Raw genomic sequence first — 19,618 nt, 5'->3', positions numbered from 1 at the left:
GTGGCTCCAGAAAAGGGTAAGTTCATTAGCCTCAGAGTCCAGGAAAACTGGATAGCTCTAAGGGGAAGCTGCACCACATGACCCACGTAGGATCTTTAAAGGGTCTGCACTATCTATGAACCCCAGCCTCATGCAGAATAGCTCGAACAAGAACAATGGAGAATGACGGTCCTAAAACACAAGCCACTGCTTACAGTCCCGATGCTCCTGGCCCTGTAGTGAGCAGGAAGGCCTCCAAGGTACAGCTTCCTTTCCACATCCAGCGTGGTTGCATTGCCCACCACAGTGACACTGGGGGACTCTTGGCCGTCAACAGTCATGAAGGCCTTTCTTTTAATGTACTCCGTCTTGACCTACACGAGAAAATGAAAACATCCGGAATTTGCAAACCATTTGAGGAGACTCTAACAGAGGTGTGCTTTAGGTCACGTGTTCCTTAGATCAGTGAGAGCCCAGACTAGACCCTGTAGGATGGCTCTGCCTTTGGCACGCTGCGACAGAGACTAGATTGAGGCCGGTAGACAACGGGGAGACCCTACGGCAGAGCTTCAGAGCCCTGGTTATCGGCAGATGCTGTGATGAGCAGCTCAGTCCCATCGGGCCACTGGTTGTGGTAGTTTGAAGAGGAATGCCTCTCAGAGACCCATGTGTTTAAATAGGGAATGGCCTCCCTAGGAGGTGTGACTTTCTTGGAGGAGGTGTGGCCTTCTTGGAGGAAGTGTGTCACTGCAGAGGCGGGCTTTGAGGTCTCATGGGCTCAAGCTAGGCCTAATGAGGCACTCTTTCCCCTGCTGCCTGCAGATCAAGATGTAGCACTGTGTCTGCCTGCACACTGCCATACTTCCTGCCGCCATGATAATGATGGACTAAACCTCTGAAACAGTCAACCAGCCTCAGTTAAATGGTTTGCTTTATAAAGTTGCCTTAGTCATGGTGTCTTTTCACAGCAATGGAAACCTAAGATACTGGTTTCTTGCCAAGTCAAGAGCCTTTCTGAGATCTTTGATCCGTTCTGTCACCAGCTGATGGGTGTGTTTATTGGGTGTTCAACATTGAACAAGTCTCTGGGGGAATTCAGGCAGAGGGAAAGGGCCCTGCTGACAAGATGCTGACATCATCATTCAGGAGAAATGTCAAACATAAAGACAACAAGGGGGTCACCTGCTCAGATTTCCTTCATGAAAATGGAATTGCTACCACAGACGCAGGGACAAAGATGGGGACAGGTGACAGGGTCTCCTGGCGACTTACGGTGTGCCACTTGCCGTCGCTGAGCAGGGCAGGGTGAGAGACCTTGGTTCGGCCCTTGCCAAGGTCAAACATGAAGTTCAGGCGGCCCTCGTGGAGCTGGAGCACGGCGTAGTCCATTTGGTTCTGATGAGCCACGTAGTAAATAAGCCCACTGGAGGCAAATGTCCGGATGTTCAGCTGCACCTGGAGCCTGAGGGAGAACAGGACCTCAGCACCCGTGACCAGGAGGTCAGCTTCAAGTATTTAAAGTGACCTCCAAGAGACCTCCATTGCTGTTTTATCATACGCCTCCCTTACAGTCTCCAGAGAGAGGGGGTGTCCACGCACCCGTGCTCCCATCCATGGCAGAGATGGCTTATGGGAACTTTCTAAGACAGTAAAGGAGAAGGAATTCTTTAACCCTTGAAAACGAGGCTAGAATTACAGAGAGGCCCACTGGTAGCCGTACTAAGTAGTTAGGGCGGGCAACTCTGAGGAGATGGCATTTTAGCTGAGCTCTGAATGATGAAGAAAACGAGCGAGACTCCCACGTAGGTCACCGGGAAAGCCTTCGCTTGTTTTAGGACAGGACCGAGTAAGCCATCCTTAAGGGCCAGAAATTGATGGGACCATTGCTTGGGTCCATGTGGATGCCAGACCTGTCAGGTGTGAGCAAATCCGCTTTATTTCAGAAGCTAACACCACACTTTCCTTCTCATCTGGTAACGGGAACCTCAAAGCAACCACAGAGAAATGCTTACCCATTCAGAGCCTGCCCCACATGTGGCCCACACATATACAGCCATCCAATTAGACAAGATAGATGAAGCAAAGAAGTGCAGGCTGACAGGAGCCGGATGTAGATCGCTCCTGAGAGACACAGCCAGAATACAGCAAATACAGAGGCGAATGCCAGCAGCAAACCACTGAACTGAGAATAGGACCCCCGTTGAAGGAATCAAAGAAAGAACTGGAAGAGCTTGAAGGGGCTCGAGATCCCATATGAACAACAATGCCAAGCAACCAGAGCTTCCAGGGACTAAGCCACTACCTAAAGACTATACATGGACTGACCTTGGACTCTGACCTCATAGGTAGCAATGAATATCCTAGTAAGAGCACCAGTGGAAGGGGAAGCCCTGGGTCCTGCTAAGACTGAACCCCCAGTGAACTAGATTGTTGGGGGGAGGGCGGCAATGGGGGGAGGATGGGGAGGGGAACACCCATAAAGAAGGGGAGGGGGAGGGGTTAGGGGGATGTTGGCCCGGAAACTGGGAAAGGGAATAACACTCGAAATGTAAATAAGAAATACTCAAGTTAATAATAATAATAATAATAATAATAATAATAATAATAATGATAATTAAAAAAAAAAGAAATGCTTACCTCTTCCGGACGTCAGACTGATTAAAAGGGAGCACCAAGTGGCTGTTCTGCGAGAGGCCAAACTGGTGAGCTCCTGCCACATACCCAGGAGCCGTGTCTACTGCACAGAGTTCCTGTAAGAGGTGCGCAGGGACCCTGAGACAGTGTAGCCAGGACCCCATTGACACAGACATGTCCTTCCATAAAGAAAACGTCCCAGAAGCCACTGTGTCAAAATAGCAGCTGCTACCACTGTGGATTGACTCATCTGGATCTCTGTTCTGAACTATGTACCCCTCCGCACCTTTCTCCCCAGAGAGCAGTCTGAACTCTCTGCCACCGTTACTCAAGTTCACTTCCCTTCAGATAGATATGGGAGCTCCTCCATGAGACTTCCGTGAGCCTAAGGGATCATAAGGATAGCCCAAAGACACCTGTGGCCAAAAGGCAGCCACAGCTGGGATGCCACAGGCAGACATCAGTGCCCTCAGGTCTCACAGGGCAGGGCTCGAAGGGATTCAGGACCCTGGCCAGAAGCCAAAAGCACAAGGCATGGCCTTTGGCAGTGCTGGCTGCCTCCACATTGTCTCACACAGGATCCCCGAGACTGTTATGTGGCACAAGGCAGACACAGACAACCAGAAAACTGCCCTGAACTCCTGCACCCTACAGAGACAGTGCTGCTTTGGAACAGTCACACACCATCTTCTGCGAAATCCGAAGGGGAGAAAGTAAGAATGATGACCAGATTTCCCTCAATGGATGGAACTCCTGACCTTAGACCCTGACGCACACATGGCAACTCCACTATGTGCTTACTTCCGTGCTTCCCCCTCCTAAATCTGACACACTGTGTGGGCATTAGGCAAACTCTATCAGAACTCACGGTGTGGTTAGCTGACCCCGAGTCACCCACAGACAAGAGCTTCTGCCTTATCCCTACTGGCTGTTTATCAGACCCTTAAAGCCACTTCCCAGTCTCCAGAGACAAATGGCTCTTGGATATTCTGCCATCTGAGGTACAGCTGAAGAACTGGGAGGAGAGGAGAGGAGAGGAGAGGAGAGGAGAGGAGAGGAGAGGAGAGGAGAGGAGAGGAGAGGAGAGGAGACAGCTGGCACACTTTCCCTTCCCCGCTCCCTCCTTCTCTCCCTTCCCGCCATCCCTCCCCTCCTAGCTTCAGTGGCCTCTTGGCACTCAGTTCCTCTCCTCTCCCTCTCTTCTTCACCCTCCCCTTCTTCCTCTCCCCCTCCCCTTCCCCCTCCCTTTCTCCCTCTCTGTCTCTTTCCCAGACTCCATTTGCCTAGGTCCACTCTCCCTACTTTCTTCCTGACCAGGCCTGGACGATGCCATTGAAGGATGCCGTGCTTACAGGCTCTGGTAGCGTTGGGGGTTCTGGAGGGAGTTCCCCATGTTCTCTGTGCAGGCCCTGTGTGGGTTCTTCTGCCAGCAAGCATGTGTCCAGCTCTACTTGTTCAGAACCAGCCGCACGGGTAAAGTCCAAAAGTCTGCGGACAAACGAGAGAGCATTGGAGTAGAAATACCATGGAGGCGCTTGGGAGCCCAATCGTCTGATTAAAATGGGTAATTAGAACCCACTTTAAACCATTGATTCCCTTTTCTGGGGTAACCAAGCTAACCATCCTTCGAAGTGCTGAGTCACACGGACACACCATTTTTCTGTTTGGTTCTGATTAAAATAAGCATACACCCCTAAGCCAGGACAATGCTGGTAACCTGGATGTTCCTGAGCTCAGAGTAGAGTCAAGACTGTCACCTGCTGCAGGCTGGGCTCTCAGGTCATCGAATCTCTGGTCCCCACCCACCAGGCAGCAGCTTCGGTTTAACACTGGTTCTTTGTTCTGAGCTGTGACTGTCACAGGCCTCTTAGAAGCTCTAGTGAGGTGTCCCGTGGCAGCTTGGATCTGGCTGGCACCTCCCAAAGCTATGCACTCCAGAGCCTCCTAGCTTTTAGGAACATGATGTTGCCTCATCAGTAAAGGGACGGATGAGTAACCGGTGACTGTATATAAGTTTACAGATATCTGAGTAAGGCTCTGCTCTTGCACTGGAGTCTGTGCAACCAACCGCAGACCTACTCATGCTCTGTTCAGGGACTCCTAGAAGGTAACTTCTCAGAGAAGGACACTGTGACTGTGAAAGACCCCTGTCATCTCTCAAGGCTACATCTTTTGAATCGGGGTCCCCTTGTCCTCAGGAAGTCCCTCTAGCAGTCTAACAAGGATGGACTCAGTATCGTCTACTACTGAGCCCGTCGTGATTTCCTGAGGACAGATGCTGGCATGTAGGTTCAGACACAACTTTCCCTTCTATTCCAATGTGACTAGAGCTTGGGGGGGGGGGGTGAAATGAACAACCATCTGTGCACACAATAATTCTCTTCTTCACAGAGAATGGAGGCTTGCAAAATTTAACCATACAGCAACCGTCTTGGGGAGAGCTGTTCTTGGGGAGAGCCGTTAATTAGCTGTAGCTGTTAGCAATCCAGTTGGGTTCTCATAGAGGCACACAATTAAGGATAGGGCTGCAGCTCAGGGGTAGAGTAACTGCTCAACATGCTTCAAAGCCCAGCTCAGTGCTCCCCACCCCCCCACACACAAGCAAAGGCAGCCAATGATGATTTCTCTCTAAATACAATTTGATGGCCAGATCTGACTACCACGTTGACCCAATAAGATCCATCGGGAGAGACTGTCATGATAGGCCAAAGAGGTTCACTTATAATGGGATTGCTTAAAGAACACCTCCCACAGCCAACCCAAAAGGCAGATGGCAAAGCCCAGGACCACGACAGGAGCCGCCCACACTCACTGAGCATCGATGACCACGTTTTTAATACACCCGTGGAACGATGTCCGCATCCTGATCATCGGGGTTCCCTTGCCCTCAGGAAGTCCCCCTATGTACAGGTTGGATATGTTGATCGTCCTTCCTTCTGTTAACGGACCCAACTTCATTTCTACAGGGCTGTTCTCGTCCAGCTGTACGGTGATAACTCTACCAGACCAAAGGAGAAAGTGAGTTTTGTAGGTACAGCGAAGAACCCCATTTTCATGTATAATTCTGGTTAAGTTCATTTGGAATGATCAATTTTCCTACAGATAAATTTTGGCAGGGGATTGTATGAGAATCCAAAACATAGAAACCTGAAGCTCAACATCTAACATCAAAGAATAAAACCTATGAATACTTCGGCAAGCTTGATTGAGTATTAATTAGAGATAAGCGGGTGTATTCAAAGACCTTTATTTTTTCCTATTGTGAAAATGTCCAGTGTGCCTCAAACACGAGGTCTATAGTTGTAGGTGGAAACACAGGGAACACTGACAGGATGGCATTTACTGTTGGCAAGATACTGCCCACCAAAAACAGCCTGCAATTCACCACCACATCCATCCAGTTTGTAGGCAGTTTATACTGGGCTTAAATAGAGGACAAAGGTAAGGCTCACAACTATGAACATTTCACAAAAGACACCGCTACAAACTAGAAGAGAGCTGACTCTGTGGTGGAGTTCCAGCATTTGAAAGAGTAAGATCTATGACTGTGAATGACTTTGTGCCAACCATCCCAGTCACAGCAAGTGTCAGTCACAAAGGGTGTCAATCACACTGGGTGTCCCATCTCACAAGCTAAGGAGCTTCCTCAAGCTCATTTCAGCTTCCCGACCTGACACAAATCTCTGGGAGCTAAGTACCTCCGATTCCTAACCACGGAGATGGAATGTTCTTGTCCATCACTGTAAGAGCCGGTGGGAGCGTGCAGGAGGGCCTTCCTTAGACTGGTCCCATCCCCAGAGTTGATGTGCACTTCGATGCGGCCTTCAATCAGCAGGATGGAAAAGAAGGGCTGGGAGGATACATTGTCCAAAACAAAACACATTATCGAGGGGCCTGTAATGCTTATGCCTTGTACGGATGATGTAGACCCAAGGCGCAAGGCGAACAAGCACTTAAGAGAGTCACCATCAGTGCTGGTATTTTTGGATTTGATGTACTACACTCCGACCTGCATCACCCTGCAACCTGCTCTTGCTGGCCCTGTGGTCCCATCACAGATTTCTATTTCAAGGCTCCCTGCTTGCTGTTTACTGCTGCATGATGCAGGAGACCAATTTTTTCACTGAAGAAACTTGGGCAGCTTAATCAGATTCTCTGAACACCCCCCCCCCCGCCCCATAATGTATGTTTAGGAAGCAGTATCCACCATGCAGGGTGCATGATGGTATTGCACAGCCACGTCTGGGCACATTGTTCCGTGAGCTGCACACGCACAGCCTTCTTCTTCATCCAGAACACAGGCTAGTGTTCTCCAAACTTTCCTTCAGCTATGTGATTGCATGGCACCCTCTTGTGGGGAATCAAACTCTGGAAAATGTCTTCTCTGCTTTCTTCTCCTACTGGACACCTGTCACGGGCCACTTCTGTCTTCTCTCCTCCCTTCACACTCATAACAAAACCCCCCACCACCCAAAGTATGCAAGGAAAGAGCTTTCACTCTGCAGATGCAAGGAAACCCAGGCTCTGCCCTGAGGAGTTGCTTTAGTCTGAAGGCAGCAGCCTTTCATTCACCCCTAGAAGTGGGACATTGATCATGCGACTCAGGAAATCGTGGGTCCATGAGCAGAACGTTAGGCAGCCATAACTTTCGCTCACTAATTTAACCGTGTATAACCGTTTGTAAGCAGCTACACTAAACGCGTGAGGCAGAAATTCCCCACACACATTTCAGGACGGCTCTAGATCTGAGTCACAGCTACTTACCACATGTGCCTGAGACGCCCCAGCCTTCTCCGCATCCTTGCCCAGGGCAGCCAGGATGACTCCACTGCTGTTCTTGGTGGCGAATGTGGCCAGCAGGGATGACTCTGGCGACAGAGACTTGGGTGGCATCTCCATGTAGCCGCCTTTCAGGAAGCTCACACTCTGGATAGGCTGGTGACGGGAGAGAGAGCAGGGCGAGGTTGGCCTGCAGCTGTGGGACTGCCTGCCTCCCTTGCATCTCGCCCACCCACAGGATGGGAGCGTGTGGCATTATTATGCTGGTAAACCACCAGGCACCCTTGGAAACCCATCCAGACCCCATGACCACGCTTGCTTCCTACCTCCAGCGTGCAGCCTTTTCTCACTCCATAGGAATTTCTCAGCAAATCAAAGGTGGACCTGGATATCTCCAGGTTCTTGATACAGCCCACATAGCTTCTGCTGCTGACCCCTTTCCTGGAGGCAAGGACATGAGAACCATTCACGCTGGGTCCCAGAGGCCTGGGAATTACACACAACCGTCCCACGGTTTCACATCATACCTCACAGCCTTAGAGTGAGGTAATCCGCCCACGTAAATCAGGTCTTTCTCCAGCCGATTGAGGTCGGAAGCGGCTCCTGGAGTTTCTCCTTGCTTTGTCTCCTTGTCACTGGTGTCATATGCATCGAAGACAGCTAGCAGTCCTAGCGGGACGGGGAAGAGAGGGACAGTTAACACTACAAAAACCTCTGTCAACGCATCCCATTTATGACGGCGTGTTCTTTCAGATCCTGCAAATTTGGCTGGTGTTGTTCAGAGACCCAGAACATGTTCTGCTGAACAGTAAGAGCAGGTGTGTAAAAGAAAACCGGATGAATTTGATTCTTGTTTCTGATGCTGCATTTAAGGAGAAATACTGAAGCCTCAGACAAATGGAATTAGACTCTTCTCCCGGTAATAGGCAGATCCCATTGTTTCTCATTCCAAAGGCAAGGGTAGCTTTCAATCAAACCACTCAAGAGTGCAGCTGTGGCTGAGGGGTGAGGGTGATGCTAACGGGACATAGGGACCACTGGTTTTGGAGTGCTGTTTGTTCTTAGAGGGGTGGCCAACACCACAGAAGTCCACCCTGTGCCCCTACCTTGCTTCCGGTTCCGCTGGAAGGCGATTTTATACCAGGTTCCGTTGTTATACCGCCTGTCCGTCATAAGAGTGAGGGGTCCTGAGCCCAGGTCCACCATCACTTTAACCCTGCCACGCAACAGTTCGATGGACAGGAAGTCCTTCTGTGAAGGAAAGACGTCTCTGCAGATATGGCTTTATCTCTAGATGTTTTCCCAACCCAAGTTAGGAATGGAAGGAAGCCCTAAGGGTCAAACTAGGTTGAGCCTGGGCCCACTGCTAGTCTGTCACATAAAACACTAGCGGCTTTGTGGAATATTACCAAGCATTAAATTAAGTGCTAAGCACCAAAATCCATGTTAGGAGGAGGGCCGGACTGCCTTCGTGTGCTTTGTATAAAGTCACAAGTAGACTGTTTCTGAAAATGGCCAGCACACAAGACACAAAGGGGACCGTTCCTATAGATGAGATTCAAATGAAGCTACTGTGGGGGCTGGAGATATGGCTCAGGGGTTGAGGGCACTGACTGTTCTTGCAGAGGATCTGTGTTCAATTCCCAGCAACCATCCGGCAGCTCACAACCATCTGTAACTCCAGTCCAGGGGGTCCAATGCCCTCTTCCGGCCTCAATGGGCAATATGCACGCTTATGGTATATAGACATACAGACAGGGAAACTACTCATACACACAAAGTAATAATAAAAGTAATTTTAAAAAGCAAGGCACTGTGGTTACACAAAGAACAAAGACATTACCTAAACTAGAGTAACCGGGAGTGTTTGAATGCCGCCTGTGCTGTCTGGAACCACTTCTACTCTGCCTTCCTGTGTTTCCTGATAGTTCTTCCTGAACTTGTGTTCATTGGTGAGCGATTTCTAAATGAGAATCTATACAGCACGTGTATGTAGATTACAGTAGTAAGAGCTTGTAGAAACTGGCTCAGAGACCTTGACAAGATCAGGTTGGTGATGCTCCCTCAGAGAATGTGGAGAGTCTCAACCGAGACTACAGCTAACAACCTGATTCTGTGGTTTACTCCCTCCTGTAGGTAATGCTCCAGCTCCTGTGGACTTAGGTGCTGGGTCCTTATGAAGAGCAGAACTGACTGACAGGCCCCTATATGCAGCAGTGTTTGGGAGTATCACCCATGCTGGGGAGAGACTTCGCAGGCCTGCATTGTTCTCGGGGACTCTTTCTCCAGTTACTAACTCCTCCTTCATCCTCCTGTAAGTGAAGCCCCAAACCTTATTGTTTCTCCTAGCAAGCCGTGGTGGAAGCATCATTCTGCTCTGTGGGTGCACTTTCTGGAGTGAACGGACACTTGTTCACCTCTGGTAAGGGAAGCTTAACAGCAGACATAGGTAATCTCAGGGCAATGGTTCTGTACATAGAAGGCCAAGTGACACAGAAAACTCACAGTGCCGTTTGAAGCCAGGTAGAAAAGAAGCCCATTCGGGGAGAAGGTGCTGAAGAGAATTATTATCTGTGTCACGGTGGGACGGAGAGCCTTCTCCACCACTGCGTACCCGCTTCCATCAAAATGGAAGGAAGCGTCTTCGTTCTGGGAGCTGCAAGGTAGAAGTCATGAAATACCATCCACGCACAGGAGGGCGAGGGGTGGGGTGGGGGTGGGGGAGGGGGACAAAGGATTCCCTTATCCCAGGCCACAGGAGAAACTGATCTCCATCATTGAGAGTGAGTGTAGAACGTAAGATAAGTTGCGGCTTTGAACGTGTGAAAGCCTAAGTATTCTGAAGTCAGAACAGCTCTGAACACTGGCAGACAAGATGATATGAGGGGGAAATTATGTATGCACTATGAGTCTGTTTCCCAAGGAAAAAAATGCTTTAAAATATGTGGAATGATCTCAGGCTCTGCGTTTGGTATATTCGATAAAAATGAAAAAAAGACTGTGTCTAGGTTTGGATCCTACCTCCAGGATACTTCATTACGATGTGTGCAATTACCCAAAAATCCCAAAATACAAATGTAAAATCCCAAACACTCTCAGTCCCAAACGTGTCAGAGAGGAGACGACACTCAAGCATGCCTCACAAGGCCTTTTCCATGCAGGACAAACCCATTTCAGCCAGAGCCCAGCTGCTTCATGAGAGAGTTCGTGCAAACAGCCATCATGGTGGGTAGAATTAGAAAAATGCTGATACTGTGTACGAGTATCTAGTGACACATAAAAAGACGGGTTGAGGAATTAACTAGTCTAGCTGGCAATATAAACCAAGTGTAGTCATTAACCTGAGGAATAGGACAGCCTGTACCCACAACATAACACTAGTAAGGGACACCAGGTTGGAGCACACTGTGTCCCTTCAGTCTGCAGCAACAGGCTTTGTGTGGACTAAAGCTTTGTTTAGCAAGGATGCATCGTGTGTGTGTGTGTGTGTGTGTGTGTGTGTGTGTGTGTGTGTGTGTGTGTGTACACGTGTGTGTAGGGGCCTGGCTAAAATGAAGTCAGTCACTTTAGAAACTCAGACACAAGTACCAGTCTATGCATGTATTGGCACTGGCCCAAATTCATCCTATATGAAGCAACTCCTAATGATCCCATTTTTATAAAGGGCTTGAGATTCAGTGCATTTTGGAAAGACTACAACTGTAGCCCATTGGTGAGGTAGGGGTAGCCTGTATATCATTAGCATGTTAAAAATGAACTTAAAGCTCTGACAACATCATAATATCTATATCTATATTTATATCTATCTATCTCTCTTTATCTATATATCTATATCTATATATCTGTCTATATCTATCTCTGTCTATATATCAATATCTATATCTATATATCTATATAATCTTTATCTATATATCTATCTATATCTATCTAAATCAATATCTATGCCTGTTTATCTACATCTATCTATATACCTATATCTCTATCATTCTATCTATCTATCTATCTTTGGAAATGGAGTCTCTATGCAGCCCTCGCTGGTCTGGAACTCACAGAGATCCACCTGCCATTATTTCCCGAGTCATGGGGTTAAAGGCATTTGCCACCACACCTGGCTATAGCTGATATTTTAACTTAACATTTTTCAAACATGTATGACAAATATAGCCCCTCTACTATTTTTTTCTTTTTAAAGAACATGTATTAATATCCTACAAAGCTAGGGTTGTTCGAAACCTTGGTCAATGTAGTATAAGAATGGCCACCAGATTTGTTCAGTTGGTGTCCAGCAAAACATATTTATTAAGTCCTAAATTGTCTGAACCAGTCATTCCACCTGCTCCTGTAGGCAGTGAGGCTTCCAGCCCAGCAGCAGGATGACTAGGCCGTCAGTGAATCCAGGATAAACAGAGCCCAGGGGCATCCTGACCCTTTTTCCTCAGCCTTTGCTTCAAAGGTCAGGGTTGGAACTTTGGTAGGATGGCAGGTGTCTCAGGAATGAAACCAGAGGATGCACACAAAATGGACATCCTTACCACAGTGAAGGAGAACCAGCATCTGCCATTTAAATTGGCTAAAGAGGAGGGGCAGAGTCCAGGGGTTGGGTCTGTTTTCACGTCAGAGTTACTAAATTGCTGGGACTACGTCTTGATCAGACATATGGCATGAGAAAAAAAGGTGTATCACAGTTTAGAAGCTGTACTTACTAACTGCACATGTAAAAGCTGCTCTTACCAATTGCAAACCTTGTGGTTCCCTGTAATAAGGGTCAAGAAAGCAACCTTCAGGTGCTCACATGTAACTTAGTATTACATTCTGGTTGGAAGACCAGTGGTGAACACTGGAGTAGAGTTTCTCTCAGATTTATAATGTTTTACACACACACACACACACACACACACACACACACACACACATTGCATGCTGACCCTGATGAGTAGGGGTTGATAAGAAAAGTCTGGAAGACACCAAACTTCAGAGAAAGAGAAAAATTAGCCAAAGTCACCAAGAAAACCTTGGTAGATGACCTCAGTCAGCAGCCGGAGAAAGCTGTTCTCAAAACCTGGTGTTAGCTCAAAGGCTGCTGTAATTGAGAATCCACACATAGCCTTTTACGTGAATACAGCGTATAGAGCTAACAGAAAATTCAAACCTGGGCAGATTACCTTCCAAAGCAGCCATTGCACTTCCCCTCTCTTTCGATGTAATTCCACAGGCCAATGGATTTGCCATTCAAGAAGGCCTCTCCCATGCAGCCCTTAAAATGAGTAACCTTCACAGCCGGGGATTTCTGGTGCAAAGGCACAAAAAGCAAACACATAATGCACATCGTTAGCCTGTGAGGCATATATTCTCCTAACTGTCGAGCAGCTCAAACACAGCACTTCAGATTCCAAGAGAGAACATTGGATGGAAAGGCCAGTTTGCAACAATTTCTTCTAAGAGCGAACAGTTACATTGTTTTCTGTTGTTTGGGGGTGGGGTGGGGAGGGGGAGGATGAGAAAGAGGCTTGTTTATTTATGCAGCACAAGTTGGCCTCACATTTTCAGTTTCTTTGCTTCAGCCTTGAGGATGCTGGGATTGTAGGTGTGAATGGCCACACTTAGCTCTGGACAATCTCCCAAGGATCCACTTGGTTTCCGGGGGAAGCCTGCTGTGAGTTTTCAGACCCGTTAAGGGGTCAGTAGTCTAGAGGGATGCAGATTGTCCTCCCAAGCCAGTCCAACTAGCTGACGTCATTAAACAAATACTATGCACTCTTGCTAAACACTAATTAGCACAATAACCACTAGAACTAGAAGAGATGATAAAGGGACTTTACAGAAGTATAGATGTATTTAATTTCCTATTTCATCACTGGAGAAAAGACTGTCTAAATGGCAAACAGCACCATTGACGTCTCTTGTCTTCAGGATTAAAAATGACCCCTTTGCCCTTGCAAAACCAGCCCTGCTCTGCAGATGCAGTGCTGAAATTAAAACTAATAAAAGCAGAAATGTTTGGATTGGGCAGGATATATTTAACACTGAGCATATCAGCCAGGGCTCCTGTTCAGATGGCCTTCAAGAATTATTGTACCTTGATTTGACCTCCAAGCCCTCCAACGAACATTAGCGTCGAATTGTTTATGTCCAGAACATTCGCCAGTCCAGGAGATTTGCTTGTCCTGACCGGTGGGTCCTCAGCTGCACTTGCTTCCTTTACACTCAGGGACCCCATGTTTCCAAACCTTGGGCCAGAAAGAGTTGCAGAAGGAACTTCACATACATCATGTCATGCAAAAGGATGCCTGTCGTGCACAGCCCCACCTGCCTCTCCAGGGTTGCCCCGGCAACTTCCACCTGCCCTCCTTGCCTCCAACCTCGGCTATTCAACCTTTCCTTTACTCCCCCAGATCCTGATAAGCAGCTCTTGGGAACAGATAGTTCATCACATTTCTCCCCTCTATTGAGAGTCATTACCGAGTCCAACCATATCTAAAAAATATTACTCCTTTCTTTATGACACTATTTTTTAAATATAATATCAATAGTTACAACATCACCAACAAAACCCCACAATATTACAGAACGGTAAAAGGGAGAGTTCTGCCTGAGACTGCTTACATGAATTGACTTCCAGGAAGGGGTTTTAATAGGAACAATTTGACTTAGTATTTTAATTTTGAGAAAATATCTTTGGTGGATGGTTTTGTGCACTGTGCGGAAACATCACCTGTTAATCAAAACCCTGTGGCCAATGAGCTGAGGTAGGACCAGGAGGTGGGACATCTGGCAGGGAGCGATGGGAATTCTGGGAGATAGAGTCAGCAGACTGACCCCAGACTCTGAGGAAGTCAGACTCATGAACTGGAGGTGAGGTAGTAATTAGTCTTGTGGGAAACTCAGAATAGTTTAAATGGGTTTTATACGTTATATAAGCTAGTCAGGGAATAAGCTTATGGCATTGGCATTTATTCATAAATAAATAAATATGCCTCCAAGTCTTTATTTGGGAACTGGGCCATGGGTAGAAAAGCCTGCAGTCACACAATACCTTTTCCGTTTTCATCCCCCTCTCCCCTCCCCTTCTGCTGCTTTTCACAAAATCCTCTCTTCCATGGAAGGAGCCATTTTGCAAGGCTGGTCACTTGGACTTTCTAAAAATATTTTTCAAATAATCAGGGGACTGGGAGAAATGGCTCTGTGGTTAAGAGTACTATCTGTTCTTGCAGAGGACCGGAGTTCCATTCCTAGCACAGACACAGTGGCTCACAACTGCCTGTTAAGTACAGTTCCTGTGGGTCTGATGCCCTCGTCTGGCTTCTGAAGGCACTTCGTACTCACGGTGCTTATGCACATATGCAGGTAAACACTAATGTATGCAAAATGAAAATAAATATTAAAATTACCTAATAAATTTAGATAAACTATGCCTCTTTTGATCCTTGCTTCTGGCAACAAAAAATATTGGTTCTATAATTTGAACAACTTATTTTTATAGTTAATATAAATCCAGTATTATTTGTTTATAATCCAACTTTACTAATGACTCGATGCCTGTTTATTATAACGTTAGTGACATGTTATAAGGTACAACTGAAAGGAGAGAGGTGCTGGAGGACAGTCTCTGCTACCTGGTTATGTAGATGCTATGCCATTTGTCGTTGTTGATGGAGACATCTGGGAATTCCAACCTGGTAGAGCCAGAGCCCAGGTCCCAGAGAAAGGCTGCCTTCCCACGCCGCATCTCCACTGCGAGAAAGTCGGACTGCGGGGGTGGGGGGGGGATGAGGGGAATGAGTTACACATTGCTGTTTACACAGCCAGCACAAGGATTCTGCGATCTTCTGCCTCTAAGTAGCCACATCTCTGGGGTTGGGCATGGAGGTCCTGTGGCAGACCTGACATTAGTGCTTTTGCAGATAGACTGTTCACTATTATGAAGGTCCTAGGAATGCTCAAAGGCTTGTCACCAAGCCACAGGAAGGTTAGGCAAGGAACTGGCTTGTTTCTGCTTCAGACGGCACCAATGAGTGTAGAAGGCATACTAAGGAGCCACAAGGTGACCTTGCCTCCTTGGCTCCTGAGCAGACATCTGTGGTAATAAATGTGCATCTTAACATCTCCTCTATGACATTCCCAGGGTTTGCACCCTTCTGATACAGCCGAAGCAGCAGTGGTCTTGTCTAGGAAACCTGTTTTCTGGGGACCATGGGCGATGCCTGGCTATCTGGAAATCACCCTGAGTCCACCAAGGAATGATGCACCCACGGTATACCAACAAGATGGCTGATGGGGACACTGATCAGAAATGTCACTTTCTTTCTTGTGCTGCTCACTATGTGCATGTTCCTCTGTGTGTGTGTGTGTGTGTGTGTGTGTGTGTGTGTGTGTGTGTGTTCACATGTGTGCATATTAGCATCGCATGTCCAGGAGGAGGCCAGAAGATAGCCTGAGGTATCCTAAGTGCTGTATATCTTTTGAAACAGGGCTTTTGACAAACCTGAGACTCAGTTAATTAGGCTAGGCTGACCCGCAAGCCTCAAGGATCTCCCTACATCTAACTGTCTACATCTACCTGGGCCCAGGTTTGATTTAAGTGGCTCCTGTGAATTGAGCTCAGATTTTCAGGCTTGCAGACAAACAGTTACCCTCTGACCCATCTGCCTAAACCCCAGACAGTTACTTCTGTGTTTATTTGACATTCAACTGTTGATATTTGGTCTCCTGCTATCTATGGTAACGCTAAATGCGGGTCCCCAACACCTGGTTGTCCCAGAGATGAGTCTGCATATACACCATGGCCCTAACTTATTTCTGGTTGGTAAATAAAGATGCCCACAGCCAATAGTTGGGAAAAGGAGACATAGGAGATGCTTAGGTTTTGTGGGCTTGGGGGTCAGAGGGGACCACAAAGAAGGAGAAGGAGCAGGAGAGGAGGAAGGAGAAGCTGCCATGGGTTAAGAGTCAAGAGAGCATGGCCACGAGGGCTGCCCAGTTGGAGTTAAGAACAGCCCAGATGAAACATAGTAAGTAATAACTCGGGAATATCAACAGGAAATAGATTCTAACAGCACAGAGAATAGGATCTGCCCAGCTCTTGTGTTGTTTAAGGCCTATTGTAAATGTAAAGGGGGTGTGTGTCTTTCATCTGGGAACTTAAAGAGTTAAGGCAGGGTAGAAATCTCAGGCTGAGATTTAAATATTTCTAACAACATTCGACATTACAACTGTAGCAAAGGTTTTCCTTGGTAGGAGAATCTAGCGATCTCAGGACCATCGTGGTTTTGCTGTCATCAGTGGAGTGTCCACAGAAGAAACACCTGAATTCCCAAACACCCAGCATCTATCACTTACGCTGCTGCTGCTGCCAAGGTAGAAGAGAAGGTTGTCCGGCTCCTGGGTCTTAACGTTCAGTAACAAGGTGTTGTAATTGGTAGAAGAAATCTGAGGCTGGTAGGCCCGAATGCAGTCTCTGTCCGCAGACACGGCTACTTTGATCTGACAGGGAGAAAACAGCATCCTGGGACTTAGCGACACATGTGGGCAGCTCTCCGGGACGCCACAGATGCCAGTCGACTTGCTCTGCCAAGAGCTTCCTCTGTGCAGAACTTGTAATGCTTTGGGCTTCACAGAGCAAGGCAGCAGACCAAGACAGAAACTCTTTGGGCGAACCCTTTAGATACTGGACAGTCGTTTCCAAATAGGCTATGTTCTCTTGGCTTATTTAGAGACAGTGTATCACTATGTAGACCAGGCTGACCTTGAGCTGAAACCACGATCCTCTTTGCCCCAGATTGACATTATAGGTGTGTGGTTGCTATGAAAAATTTAGTTTTTCTTGGTTTTTGTTTTGTTAAGATTTAGTTCATTAAATTTTGGTTTTGAAGTGGTGTGTGTGTGTGTGTGTGTGTGTGTGTGTGTGTGTGTGTGTGTGTGTGTTCTCATGCACACAGGAATACCCAGAGGCCATAAGAGGGCATCAGAGCACCTGGAGCTGGGTTACAGGCAGTTACCAGCTAGCTACCTGACCTGGGTGCTGGGTTCCTAACTCGGGTTACTTAAGAACAGTAAGTACTTTTTAACAGCTGAGCCATCTCTCTCCAGTCCTTTGTGGAGCTCTTTTATACAGGAAACTGTCTCACTCTCACAAGATTGGATACCTTGTTACTGTGGGTTCTTAGCATGTAAGATTGGATACCTTGTTACTCGGGGGTCTTAGCACCGGCCCACCAGGTAGTTAATGATCTTTGTCCAATGAAAGTGGAAGGGAAATATATCACTGTACCCCTCAGGAAATAGCTATTGAGAGGTTAGTTACTACATATCGCTCTGCTTCATAATTATCTGTATATAGATTTTCTATCAATTTCTCTTCTAAGTTTGTATTGGCCATGGTAGTTAGAACTACAACTTTAGCACACATTTCCCTGGCCTGTCTGTGAAAGAGCCTGTGTGTGCCTACATCCTCTTCTAGAAGGGAAGACTCTTGAAGAACCCAGAGCGCCTTTACCTAGAAAGCTTCAGAAAGGCCAAGCTGAGATCAGGGGTCACACTCTTTTTCTAGGGCCCCACAGCACTGTACACTCTCTTACTATGGTTTGGAATGAGTGAATTGATCCATGGGCAGTACAAACCGATTCCCCAACTTTGACCTCTCTGGTAGCTTATGCATGTAGAGACGTAGACTTGCACACCATCTGAATGGATGGAAGTTGTTTTCTCAGAGTCCCGGAGGACAAGGCCCATCCTACTCATTCTGGAGAGTACCCCCAGTATCAAAGGTAAGTCAGTAAAGAAGAAACGGCATAACATGCTGCCATTAGACTTAATGTCTTCCAGGTATAAAGGCTGAGGTGTGGAGTCAGGCATTAACTATGAACGATATATCAATCCTGTAAATGAGATTTGAAATACTCTAAAAGTGAGTGGGATTCCAAGAAAAATGATTTAAATATCCCAAGAGGAGCCTAAGAATACATGGGTTATTGCGACCTGGGCCTGTAGAGGGTGCAGGCAGGGGATCTGGGGTGACAGAGGGCTGTGCCCCCTGACTTCTCCAGGACGAGAGGCAGGAGCCGAAGCTTCTGCAGCTGCGGTGTTAGGAGCCCCCAGCCCAACTCACCGAAGCTGCTTGCTTCCGGGCCCGGCTGATGAGCAGCTTGATCTCCGACAGGTTTCTGCTCAGGTTTTCTTCCAGCATTTTCAAAGGCTTCAATCGATCGAACAGAAGGTTGGCCTGCATTTCCATGTCTCTCATTTTCCTTCCAGCCAAGATAGCTAATGAAGACAAGGGGGCAGGGGTTGGCAAGAGTGAAGCAGGAGGAAGAGAGTGAAAAGGAGGTGTGTTCCTTATTAAGACTCTGGATAAGGCAGAACTGAGTGAGCAAACCCTGAGATACATGAAGGATGCACGGGCGGCTTGCATTCCCCGTGGCCCCTCTTCTCAAATTTGAATCTACAAACCCTTGTGTACTCAGCTTTCTCCCAATTGGCATGCTACAGGCTTTCAAAACAGGGAGGAGGGCCACAGACGTACTGGTCATTGTGGAGTTATGCAGAAGGTCCTTTGTCTCCTGGACTGTGGCATTCACCCTGGACAAGTCCTCGGATGTGTTGAAGACCCTTAGGCTCAAACCCAGCATGTCCTCCAGTGTCCTCGCCGCAGTCTCATTGGCTGCCACTGCCAGCTCTTTGACTTTCCTACTCTTCTCTCTCATACCTAAAATAATAAATAAATGGGTGAGCGTGGGCCTGCTGAAAGCACTGAGGAAGTCTGAACTATGTGTGCCATTTTACAGAGACAGGCATGTTGAATACAAAACAAGACTTCTTTCCTTTTCTCGTCAAAGAAGTTTTCACGTCACATGTTCTACCACCCCTTTTCAAGGACCATTGAATAATTTGGATACTTAATTCTCTGGAACATGATTTCAGTTATACAGTGTGATTACAAAAGCAGTGTGTAGTGGCCATGCCCTTAGTATATTCTGGGGATGGTTGGTAAGCTGAAAGTACTTTGAAATTTTTATTTATTTATTTATATTTAGTGTGTGCATGTGTAAACATGTGTGTTCATGTACTATGCTACACATAAGGAGGTCAGAGGCCAACTTGTGGGAAGATGTTTTCCCCTTCCACTCTGTAGGTGCAGAGATGGAATTCACACCTCTAGGTACCCACTGAATCACCTCTCCAGCCCCAAACTCTCTATTTAGCCCCTTTCTGTCTCTGTAGGTCTCTCTCA

At 47.3% G+C, this 19,618-nt stretch overlaps 1 protein-coding gene across 1 annotated transcript in view; it reads right to left on the bottom strand.

The window, feature by feature from the left end:
* Window positions 1-19,618, bottom strand: part of Lama1 (laminin subunit alpha 1) — a 124,073-nt gene that overhangs the window by 6,811 nt on the left and 97,644 nt on the right. Inside the window, exons 43-59 of the mRNA NM_001108237.3 lie at window positions 18,911-19,093; window positions 18,497-18,651; window positions 16,729-16,872; window positions 15,006-15,139; window positions 13,469-13,619; window positions 12,555-12,679; window positions 9,898-10,048; window positions 8,499-8,643; window positions 7,920-8,061; window positions 7,719-7,833; window positions 7,378-7,548; window positions 6,312-6,463; window positions 5,426-5,611; window positions 3,966-4,101; window positions 2,617-2,729; window positions 1,252-1,441; window positions 195-353 (exon numbers count right to left, since the gene is read on the bottom strand). Coding sequence (NP_001101707.2) covers window positions 195-353; window positions 1,252-1,441; window positions 2,617-2,729; window positions 3,966-4,101; window positions 5,426-5,611; window positions 6,312-6,463; window positions 7,378-7,548; window positions 7,719-7,833; window positions 7,920-8,061; window positions 8,499-8,643; window positions 9,898-10,048; window positions 12,555-12,679; window positions 13,469-13,619; window positions 15,006-15,139; window positions 16,729-16,872; window positions 18,497-18,651; window positions 18,911-19,093 — 2,552 coding nt within the window. The remainder of the gene's footprint in view (window positions 1-194; window positions 354-1,251; window positions 1,442-2,616; window positions 2,730-3,965; window positions 4,102-5,425; window positions 5,612-6,311; window positions 6,464-7,377; window positions 7,549-7,718; window positions 7,834-7,919; window positions 8,062-8,498; window positions 8,644-9,897; window positions 10,049-12,554; window positions 12,680-13,468; window positions 13,620-15,005; window positions 15,140-16,728; window positions 16,873-18,496; window positions 18,652-18,910; window positions 19,094-19,618) is intronic.

This window comes from Rattus norvegicus, chromosome 9 (genome assembly GCF_036323735.1).
Source record: "Rattus norvegicus strain BN/NHsdMcwi chromosome 9, GRCr8, whole genome shotgun sequence".
NCBI lineage: Eukaryota > Metazoa > Chordata > Mammalia > Rodentia > Muridae > Rattus > Rattus norvegicus.
The sequence above is the reverse complement of the archived record's forward strand: the minus strand, read 5'-3'. Positions and strand labels throughout refer to the sequence as shown.